This window comes from Pan troglodytes, chromosome 6 (genome assembly GCF_028858775.2).
Source record: "Pan troglodytes isolate AG18354 chromosome 6, NHGRI_mPanTro3-v2.0_pri, whole genome shotgun sequence".
NCBI classification, from domain to species: Eukaryota; Metazoa; Chordata; class Mammalia; order Primates; family Hominidae; genus Pan; species Pan troglodytes.
Window position 1 is genome coordinate 97,195,275 of NC_072404.2, and position 12,409 is coordinate 97,207,683.

Consider the following 12,409-nt stretch of genomic DNA (forward strand, 5'->3'; position numbering starts at 1 on the left):
GAATCTCTGGGACACATTCAAAGCAGTGTGTAGAGGGAAATTTATAGCACTAAATGCCCACAAGAGAAAGCAGGAAAGATCCAAAATTGACACTCTAACATCACAATTAAAAGAACTAGAAAAGCAAGAGCAAACACATTCAAAAGCTAGCAGAAGGTAAGAAATAACTAAAATCAGAGCAGAACTGAAGGAAATAGAGACACAAAAAACCCTTCAAAAAATTAATGAATCCGGGAACTGGTTTTTTGAAAACATCAACAAAATCGTTAGACCGCTAGCAAGAATAATAAGAAAAGAGAGAAGAATCAAATAGATGCAATAAAAAATGATAAAGGGGATATCACCACCGATCTCACAGAAATACAAACTACCATCAGAGTATACTACAAACACCTCTACGCAAATAAACTAGAAAATCTAGAAGAAATAGATAAATTCCTCGACACATACACCATCCCAGGACTAAACCAGGAAGAAGTTGAATCTCTGAATAGACCAATAACAGGATCTGAAATTGTGGCAATAATCAATAGCTTACCAACCAAAAAGAGTCCAGGACCAGATGGATTCACAGCTGAATTCTACCAGAGGTACAAGGAGGAACTGGTACCATTCCTTCTGAAACTATTCCAATCAATAGAAAAAGAGGGAATCCTCCCTAACTCATTTTATGAGGCCAGCATCATCCTGATACCAAAGCCAGGCAGAGACACAACCAAAAAAGAGAATTCTAGACCAATATCCTTGATGAACATTGATGCAAAAATCCTCAATAAAATACTAGCAAACCAAATCCAGCAGCACATCAAAAAGCTTATCCACCATGATCAAGTGGGCTTCATCCCTGGGATGCAAGGCTGGTTCAACATACGCAAATCAATAAATGTAATGCAGCATGTAAACAGAACCAAAGACAAAAACCACATGATTATCTCAATAGATGCAGAAAAGGCCTTTGACAAAATTCAACAACCCTTCATGCTAAAAACTCTCAATAAATTAGGTATTGATGGGACATATCTCAAAATAATAAAGAGCTATCTATGACAAACCCACAGCCAATATCATACTGAATGGGCAAAAACTGGAAGCATTCCCTTTGAAAACTGGCACAAGACAGGGATGCCCTCTCTCACCACTCCTGTTCAACATAGTGTTGGAAGTTCTGGCCACGGCAATTAGGCAGGAGAAGGAAATAAAGGGTATTCAATTAGGAAAAGAGGAAGTCAAATTGTCCCTGTTTGCAGATGGCATGATTGTATATCTAGAAAACCCCATTGTCTCAGCCCAAAATCTCCTTAAGCTGATAAGCAACTTCAGCAAAGTCTCAGGATACAAAATCAATGTACAAAAATCACAAGCATTCTTATACACCAATAACAGACAAACAGAGAGCCAAATCATGAGTGAACTCCCATTCACAATTGCTTCAAAGAGAATAAAATACTTAGGAATCCAACTTACAAGGGACGTGAAGGACCTTTTCAAGCAGAACTACAAACCACTGCTCAATGAAATAAAAGAGGATACAAACAAATGGAAGAACACTCCATGCTCATGGGTACGAAGAATCAATATTGTGAAAATGGCCATACTTCCCAAGGTAATTTACAGATTCAATGCCATCCCCATCAAGCTACCAATGACTTTCTTCACAGAATTGGAAAAAACTGCTTTAAAGTTCATATGGAACCAAAAAAGAGCCCGCATTGCCAAGTCAATCCTAAGCCAAAAGAACAAAGCCAGAGGCATCACGCTACCTGACTTCAAACTATACTACAATGCTACAGTAACCAAAACAGCATGGTACTGGTACCAAAACAGAGATATAGATCAATGGAACAGAACAGAACCCTCAGAAATAATGCCGCATATCTACAACCATCTGATCTTTGACAAACCTGACAAAACCCAGCAATGGGGAAAGGATTCCCTATTTAATAAATGGTGCTGGGAAAACTGGCTAGCCATATGTAGAAAGCTGAAACTGGATCCCTTCCTTACACCTTATACACAAATTAATTCAAGATGGATTAAAGACTTACATGTTAGACCTGAAACCATAAAAACCCTAGAAGAAAACCTAGGCAATACCATTCAGGACATAGGCATGGGCAAGGACTTCATGTCTAAAACACCAAAAGCAATGGCAACAAAAGCCAAAATTGACAAATGGGATCTAATTAAACTAAAGAGCTTCTGCACAGCAAAAGAAACTACCATCAGAGTGAACAGGCAATCTACAAAATGGGAGAAAATTTCCGCAACCTACTCATCTGACAAAGGACTAATATCCAGAATCTACAATGAACTCAAACAAATTTACAAGAAAAAAACAACCCCATCAAAAAGTGGGCGAAGGACATGAACAGACACTTCTCAAAAGAAGACATTTATGCAGCCAAAAAACACATGAAAAAATGCTCATCATCACTGGCCATCAGAGAAATGCAAGTCAAAACCACAATGAGATACCATCTCACACCAGTTAGAATGGCGATCATTAAAAAGTCAGGAAACAACAGGTGCTGGAGAGGATGTGGAGAAATAGGAACACTTTTACACTGTTGGTAGAACTGTAAACTAGTTCAACCATTGTGGAAGTCAGTGTGGCGATTCCTCAGGGATCTAGAACTAGAAATACCATTTGACCCAGCCATCCCATTACTGGGTATATACCCAAAGGACTATAAATCATGCTGCTATAAAGACACATGCACACATATGTTTATAGCGGCACTATTCACAATAGCAAAGACTTGGAACCAAGCCAAATGTCCAACAACGATAGACTGGATTAAGAAAATGTGGCACATATACACCATGGAATACTATGCAGCCATAAAAAATTGAGAGTTCATGTCCTTTATAGGGACATGGATGAAACTGGAAACCATCATTCTCAGCAAACTATCACAAGGACAAAAAACCAAACACTGCATGTTCTCACTCATAGGTGGGAATTGAACAATGAGAACACATGGACACAAGAAGGGGAACATCACACTCCAGGGACTGTTGTGGGGTAGGGGTAGTGGGGAGGGATAGCATTAGGAGATATACCTAATGCTAAATGATGAGTTAATGGGTGCAGCACACCAACATGGCACATGTATACATATGTAACAAATTTGCACATTGTGCACATGTACCCTAAAACTTAAAGTATAATAATAATAAAATAAAATAAAATTTAAAAAAAGATCACGAGTAAACAAGCTAGCTAGCTAAACTACTCTGCCTTTCTTTATTACTATTTTAATTTGTTTAACTAAAGATAAAGGGATCAGGCCACCTTTAGCCAGATCTATTACCAAAGTTATGCAAACCTCTGGCCTTCCAAGAAGATTTATGTCCATTTCTATAACTATCTCTAATATTTTTTCCACAAGCCTGATTGAACCCCAACAGGTACTCTTTTTAAAATTTCATAAACCATCCAAATCACATAGCCCTTTCCATAGAAATCCTGAGGAGCAAACACACTGTCTATGCAAAACTATTTTTTTTTCTTTCTTTAAAATTGAGTATCTTTATTTTTTATTTTTATTTTTTTAAATTTTTTATTTCCATAAGTTATTGGGAAATAGGGAATGTTTGGTTACATGACTAAGTTCTTTAGTGGTGATTTATGAGATTTTGGTGCACCCATCACCTGAGCAGTATACACTGCACCCAACTGTAGTCTTTTATCCCACATCCCCTTCCCACCCCTTTCCTCTCAGTCCCCAAACTCCTTTGTCTCTTTCTTATGCTTTTGCATCCTCATAGCTCAGCTGCCACTTATGAGTAAGAAAATACGATGTTTGGTTTTCCATTCCTGAGTTACTTCAGTTAGAATAATAGTCTCTAATCTCATCCAGGTTGCTGTAAATGCCATTAATTCATTCCTTTTTATGAATGAGTAGTATTCCATTTCATATACACACACACACACACACACATATATATATACACACTCACCTACATACATACATACATACCAGTTTCTGTATCCACTTGTTGATTGATGGGCATTTGGGTTCGTTATACCTTGCAAAACTAATTTTAAAAAATCACATAAATTGAGAAAAATAATTAAGCCAATGAACTTCACCGCCCAGGAAAACAATAGTGAAGCAGGAAAAAAGATGTTATAAAGCCATATAATTTCTGTATCCTATTAAAGTAACTTTTAAAATTGATACATAATGGATATACATATTTTGGGGGTACATGTGATAATTTGATACTTTCATAAAATAAAATCATATAATTTTATTAAATATCCTCCAACAAGCAATTAGTCATAAGACAGAAACATTTCAAATTGGAAATCAAAACCTAAGAACATCAATGTCTAATAAAGAAGAAGAAATGACGTGTCATGTGAGGAACCCAGTGGGAGGTGATTGCATTATTGGGGCGAGTCTTTCCCAGGTTGTTCTCATGATAGTGAATGAGTCTCACAAGATCTGATGGTTTTAAAAAGGGGAGTTTCCCTGCACAAGCTCTCTTGTCTGCCACCATGTGAGATGTGCCTTTCACCTTCCACCATGATTGTGAGGCATCCCCAGCCACATGGAACTGTGAGTCCATTAAACCTCTTTTTTTCACAAATTGCCTAGTCTTGGGTACGTCTTATCAGCAGTGTGAAAGTGGACTAATATAGTAAATTGGTACCAATAGAGTGGGGCACTGCTGAAAAGATACCCAAAAATGTGGAAGGGACTTTGGAACTGGGTTAACAGGCAGAGGTTGGAACAGTTTGGAGAGCTCAGAAGAAGACAGGAAAATGTGGGAAAGTTTGGAACTTCCTAGAGACTTGTTGAATATCTTTGACCAAAATGCTGATAATGATATGGACAATGAAATCCAGGCTGAGGTGGTCTCAGATGGAGATGAAGAACTTGTTGGGAACTGGAGCAAAGGTGACTCTTGTTATATTTTAGCAAAGAGACTGGCAGCATTTTGCCCCTGCCATAGAGACTTGTGGAACTTTGAACTTGAAAGAGATGATTTAGGGTATCTGGTGGAAGAAATTTCTAAGCAACAAAGCATTCAAGAGTGATTGGGTGCTGTTAAAGGCATTCAATTTATAAGGGAAGGAGAGCATAAAAGTTCAGAAAATTTGCAGCCTGACAATGTGATAGAAAAGAAAATACCTCCTGCACATGGTGAAACCCTGTCACTACTAAAAATACAAAAAAAATTAGCTGGGCATGGTGGCGGGTGCCTGTAGTCCCAGCCACTTGGGAGGCTGAGGCAGAAGAAAGGCATGAACCTGGGAGGTGGAGCTTGCAGTGAGCCGAAATCACACCACACTCCAGCCTGGGTGACAGAGCGAGACTCCATCTCAAAAAAAAGAAAGAAAAAGAAAATACCATTTTCTGAGGAGAAACTCAAGCCAGCAGAGATTTGCATAAGTAACAAGGAGCCAAATGTTAATCCCCAAGACAATGGGAGAAATGTCTAAGCCCCAAGCCTTGGCAGCTTCCATGTGGTGTTGAGCCTGCAAGTGCACACAAGTCAAGAATTGGGGTTTGGGAACCTCTGCCTAGATTTCAGAAGATGTAAGGAAATACCTGGATGCCCAGGCAGAAGTTTGCTTCAGGGGTGGGGCCCTCATGAAGAACTTCTACCAGGGCAGTGCAGAAGGGAAATGTGGGGTCAGAACCCCCACACAGAGTCCCTACTGGGGCACCACCTAGTGGAGCTGTGAGAAAAGGACCACTGTCCTCCAGATCCCAGAATTGTAGATCCACTGACATCTTGCATCATCCACCCAGAAAAGCCACAGACACTTAGCACCAGCCTGTGAAGGCAGCCAGAAGCGAGGCTGTACTCTGCAAAACCACAGCGGTGGAGCTGCCCAAGACCATGGGAACCCATCCCTTGCATCAGCATGACCTGGATGTGAGACAGGGAGTCAAAGGAGATCATTTTGGAACCTTAAGATTTGTCTGCCCTGCTGGATTTTGGACTTTCTTGGGGTATGTAGCCCCTTTGTTTTGGCCAATTTCTCCAATTTGGAACAGCTGTATCTACCCAGTGCCTGTACCCTCATTGTATCTAGGAAGTAACTAACTTGCTTTTGCTTTATAGGCTCATAGGTAGAAGGAACTTGCCTTGTCTCAGATGACATTGGACTGTGGACTTTTGAATTGATGCTGAAATGAATTAAGACTTTGAGGGACTGTTGGGAAGGCATGATTAGTTTTGAAATGTTAGGACATGAGACTTGGGAGGGGCCAGGGGAAGAATGATATGGTTTGGCTGTCCCCACCGAAATCTTATCTTGAATTGTAACTCTCAAAATTCCCACGTCATGGGAGGAACCTGGTGGGAGGTGATTTAATTACGGGGGCAGATCTTTAGTGTGCTGTTCTCATGATAGTGAATGAGTCTCACGAAATCTGATGGTTTTAAAAAGGGGAGTTTCCCTGCATAAGCTCTCTTCTCTTGTCTGCTGCCATGTGAGATGTGCCTTTCACCTTCCACCATGATCATGAGGCTTCCCCAGTCACGTGGAAGTGTGAATCCATTAAACCTCTTTATTTCATACATTTCCAAGTATCAAGTATGCCTTATCAGCAGCGTGAAAATGGACTAATACAAGGTATCTAAAGAAGAATGGATTTGAAAGAAAACTTAATCTAAAACACTGAAGAAAAATGGGAAAACAACCAAGAGAATGAAAATGAGATAAAGAAAGAAGTAAAATGAGTTAGGAAGTGGTTGAATTGGAAAGGCAAGAATATCAAATTTACATGTTTATAGAGTCACTGGAGAAGATAAAATAGTGGAACAGAACTAATACCAAAATCTATCATTCAAGAACAACGTTTGGAAGTAAATGAAGACATAATATACAAATTGAAAGATCTAACCAAGTACTAAAGAAAATTTGCCTGAAGTAATCACCTACAAGACAAATTCTACTAAAATTATTACTTAGTAACAATAATGAAAACATATTGGTGACTTCCAGGCAAAAAGATGAAACAAACTAGAAAGGGAGAAAAGAATGAAGTTGGCATTAGATTTGTCTAGTTGTATAAAGGTAACAACTAGAACTAAAATACAAACCTTCCTAAATAATTTTTTTAAAGCAAATGTGTCATCTAGAAAGAGAAGTATAGCAAATTTAACAAAGCAAAATAATTTGTCACAGCAGAGAGCCTATCAAAAGAAATTAATGAAATGGCAAACAACATATACCAAGGAGAGAAACAGTAAATATAACTATATACATAAAATTACAACAAAATTATGATTTATTCTGAATGGCTAAATATAAAGGATTAGACAAATATGTAACAGGCAAATAAAAATACAAACAAGGGGCCAGGCATGGTGGCTCATGCCTGTAATCCCAGCACTTTGGGAGGCTGAGGTGGGCAGATCACTTGAGGTCAGGAGTTCGAGACCAGCCTGACCAACATGGTGAAACACTGTCTCTATTAAAAATACAAAATTAGCCAGGTGCGGTGGTGGGCCCCTGTAATCCCAACTACTGGGGAGGCTGAGGCAGGTGAATTGCTTGAACCTGGGAGGCCGAGATTGCAGTGAGCTGAGACTGCGCCACTGCACTCAAGCCTGGGTGCTAGAGTGAGACTCTGTCTCAAAAACAAACAAACAAAACCAAAAAACACAAAGCAGGGTAGCAACCCTTATATCAGATGGGTAGATTTTAAACCAAAATGCATTAAGCATTACAAGGAAAGATATGTTTTAATGCTAAAAAAATTAAGATATAACAGGATTATACAACAAATAATGATATCCCCCTTTATATAAGGAAACAGAAATCCAGTGACAGTTGAAGACATACTATTCTCAGTATAAGACAAATCAAATAGACAAAAAAGAATATAATACACCTAAACAACATAATTACTAGGGTATATCTTATGCTCTATGGAACTTTATAACCTGAAAATAGATAATATAACTTCTTAAGTACAGATAGAACAGTCTCAAAAATGTTCAGAAGTTAGCTCATAAAGAAAACATAAGCTGGGTGCAGTGGTGCATGCCTGTAATCCCCCAGATACCTGGGTGGATTGTTTGAGCCCAGGAGTTCCTGACCATTCTGGGCAACACAGTTAGACCCTATCTCAAGAAAAAAAAGAAAGCAATAAATGTATAAAGTAAAATATTACAAACAGTATTCTCTAATCACAGTGCAAAAGAACCCTAGAAATTATTGATAACTTTTTTTTGTTGTTCAAAAGGGCCCCTCCACCTGGGTATAAACCCGTCAAACAACTTGTGGGTAACAGGGAAATATAAGCTGAAATTAAATTTTCTTTTTTAAAATTATTATGTTCAGTAATTATTATACTGTCTTTTTTAAATATCAACTTTTAGATTCAAAGGGGTGTATTTGCAGGTTTGTTACATGGGTATATTGTGTGATGCTGAGGTTTAGGGTACAATTGATCCCATCACCCAAGTAGTTAGCATAGTACCCAACAGGTAGTTTTTCCACCCTTGCCCCCCACCACACCTCCCCTTCTAGTTGACCCCACTGTCTACCACTGCCATCTTTATATCCATGAGTATTCAGTGTTTAGCTCTCACTTATAAGAGATTATATGTGGTATTTGGTTTTCTATTCCTATGTTAATTCACTTAAGATAATGGCCTCTAGTTTCATCCATGTTGCTGCAAAGGACATGATGTCATTCCTTTTTTATGGCTGCATAGTAGTCCATGGTGTAGATGTACCACATTTTCTTTATCCAGTCCACTGCTGATGGGCTCCTAGGTTGATTCCATGTCTTTGCCATTGTGAATAGTGCTATGATGAACATATGAGTGCATATGTCTTTTTGGCAGAACGATTTATTTTCTTCTGGATATATACCCAGTAATGGGATTGCTGGGTCGAATGGTAATTCTGTTTTAAGTTCTTTGAGAAATCTTCAAATTGCTTTCCACAGTGGCTGAACTAATTTGCCAGTAAATATAAAGGGATTAACAAATGTGTAACAGGCAAATAGAAACACAAAGAAAGCAGCGTAGCAACCCTTATATCATGTCATTTGGTTTAAAATATCAGATTTTAAACCAAAATGCATTCCCTATTCTCAGTCATTTTGCCAACATCTGTTCTTTTTTGACTTTTAAAATAATAGCCATTGTGACTGGTGTGAGATGGTATCTCATTGTGGTTTTGATTTGCGTTTCTCTGATGATTACTGATGATGAGCATATATTCATGATTGTTGACCACTTCTGTGTCTTCTTTTGAGAAGTGTCTTCGTGTCTTTTGCTCACCTCTTAATGGGGTTATTTTTTGCTTGTTTAATGTTTAAGTTCCTTATAGATTCTGGATATCAGACATTTGTTGGATGCAGAGTTTACAAATATTTTCTCCCATTCTGTAGGTTGTCTGTTTACCTTGTTGATAGTTTCTTTTGCTGTGCAGAAGCTCTTTAGTTTAATTAGGTCCCTCTTGTCAATTTTTGGTTTTGTTGCAATTGCTTTTAAGGACTTACGTCATAAATTCTTTTCCTTATGTTTTATTTTTCTGCATATGGCTAGACAGCTATCCCAGCACCATTTATTGAATAGAGAGTCTTTTTCCCATTGCTTACTTTTGTCAACTTTGTCAAACATCAGATGGCTATACATGTGCAGCTTTATTTCTGGGTTCTCTATTCTGTTCCGTTGGTCTTTGTGTCTGTATAAGAGCACCTTTCTATTTTGGTTACAGCTTGAAGTTAGTTGATGTGATGCTTCTAGCTTTGTTCTTTTTTATTAGGATTGCTTTGTTATTTGTGCTTTTTGGTTCCATATGAACTGTAGGATTTTTTTTCTAATTCTGTGAAAAATGATGTTGGTACTTTAATGGGGATAGCAGTCAATCATGCAATTTGTTCTGTAGGTTTCTTTGGGCAGTATGGTCATTTTCACAGTATTGATTCTTCCAGTTTCTAATGGTTTTAGGATCTTATTTGTATCATTCTTGAAGGGCAATTAATTATTTGCTATTTAATTCTAATTTTCAGGTAAAGAAGATACTCCCTCATTACTTGGCCTCTGTGGATCTCTAACGTCAGTGGCAAGTTACAAGTCTCTAACAAGCTTAAAATCTAATGACTACCTTGCAAGTCCTACAACAGAGATGACAAGTCCAGGCCTAACTCCATCCTGAAAATTTTTGTGTAAAAGCCAAAACTTTTTATGTTGTAAATGTTTAATTTACATGTTTGACTGCTGGGAAGACCTTTGAAATTTTATATTGTTCTGGTACATGTCTGAAATTCTATTGCTTGGAGAGAATCCCCTCCAGTTAAGAGATTTTGAGTGAAAAACATAATGATCCTGCCATTTTTCATTTTTAAAATTCTTACATTTGTCATTGAGAAAGTTCAAAATGGAATAGGCTTTAAAAAAAAAAACTTTCAAAGATCCGCCAAATCATTCATAGCAAATTGTACATATTGTTCAGCTGATTTTTATATATTTAAATACACCTTAGTGGCCAGAGACTGACTTCAAGGTTTTATTCCAGAGACTCCAGAGACTTAAGCTAAGTATTTTTTCATTCTTTCAGATTTTCAAAAAAAAAAAAAAAAAGTTAATTTCATTTTTTCATTAATGTCTTCCTAAGTTCTATGCTTTAAATGCCTTGTTTTTAATAACGGGAAAGTTCTCAGCTGCATTTTCACAGTGGCTTATTCAGTTTTTCTTTAATATTTACCATTTGGTATCAATTCAGCATTCCACTTAACATTTTATAAATTCTATAGGAATATGCCTGTTTTGGTAGTTACTGACTTAATTTGTTAGTGCCACAAGGAAAATATTTTACAGTATTTTATGCCATTTAGGTAAAATGAATAAACTGTTTTCCAAGATTTTCTTAAAAGATTATCAATTTAAAAGTATGATCAAGTATGCCTCAAAAACTAGAAACATTTCAAAATGTAGAACAAACGTTGAAAAATTGTTTTGCCAGGAAAGAGTTCAAGTTCAGTTAAGGATTTGAGAGGCTTTTAAACAAGGATCAGTAGGATAGTTATCATATTTACTTAATATATGTCTGATATTCAGTGCTGGTTCTTTTTCCTGTTTGTGCAACAATGAAGTGTGTCATGTGTGTTTTATAGCCTCTATCATTAATCACACCAGAGTCTCATTTTAAAACATTTTAATGTTAAAACATCCCCACACTTATACACAGGTAAAATTAGTTTTTTTTTTTAAAGTTGTAATCTGTACTTTTTTTTTTTTTGCAATTTTTGAAACAGCTACATTAATCCCTAAAAATCCCACCATACTGAAAATGTATGGCGTGTATTTTCTATAGTAAGTAATATGAGGAAAACATGATTAGCTGTGCCAAAGAAATTTTATACATTGTTTACATGATGAGGCCACAGTACTTACTGAGGACTTCATATGGTTGTTTTGTTTATTATTATTGAGAAGAGTTAAGAGCTGAGGTTACCACATTCATTCTTTGTGTTAGAAATATAGGAGTGTGGTGGTTTTCTGCAATATTTAGAGCTTAGTCTCATAATTTGGAATTTAAGATAATAAGTAGTAACAAGGCAAGTCTTTTATGTAAGACAGTCAAACAGTGTCACTTCAGGGACAAAGGCCTGGAAGCCCTTAAAATAAGTTATCTTAGATGTGCCAGAACATATTCAGAGCTTTATTCCTTTAAGCTTAAAGCTTCAATACTTGTAGAAATGCAAATATTCTTGAGAAATGATACATTTTTGTTCTCAATTTCTCAATTCTACATACCTGATTATGAGTGAAGTATCCAAAGCAGGTTTTCATCAGCATGGGGGATGGAAGGTAGGTATAATATGAGGACAATGGAAACTTTGGGAGAAGGGAGTGAGGAAATGGATAAAGAGAAATTTGAAAATTTTAGGCTGGACTTGAGCACTATTGCTGCTTTCCTATGAACTATCAGAATGTTTAAATGCTTTATCATTCATGGTCCACTCTCAACCAACATTTATTATCCTTTAGTAATTAAACAATGGTTTTACATACATTTTTATAATGTAGAAGGAAATTCAAGATTCCATAATCGTAAAATTTTTCAGATTTGTCTAATGTGTAATTTGTGCATCTTCACATGCTGCTAAATGCAGATTTAAACATTACATCTGAGGATCATGACTTTTCCTCCTTTCTTGGAGATCTTGGTATAAAATTCATCTGCTGTTATAAAATCAGGTTTCTACAGAGTTCGTTTCACACTAAAGGTAGTTTGTTACTGTTTGCATGAGGAAACCATGTATGTCTCAATCTTTAATTTTAGGTGGTAGTGTTTATTGTTCACCCTCCCTCTTGCCTCCAAAAGAATGCTGAATTATACGCCAATATTTCCATGTGTATTCTGTTGCCTTGATGCGTACTATACTTGTTGCATGTATATTAAAAATTTTGTACTATG

The 12,409-nt window shown here is 36.9% G+C and overlaps 1 protein-coding gene across 8 annotated transcripts in view; it reads left to right on the forward strand.

Moving 5' to 3' along the window:
• RUNDC3B (RUN domain containing 3B) overlaps window positions 1-12,409 on the forward strand; it is a 208,551-nt gene extending 196,142 nt beyond the window's left edge. For all 8 annotated transcript variants that reach the window (XM_063814671.1, XM_001163673.8, XM_009453495.5 and 5 more), the window contains one exon: window positions 9,999-12,409. In XM_063814671.1, the coding sequence (XP_063670741.1) occupies window positions 9,999-10,144 (146 nt within the window). In that variant the 3' untranslated portion in view covers window positions 10,145-12,409. The remainder of the gene's footprint in view (window positions 1-9,998) is intronic.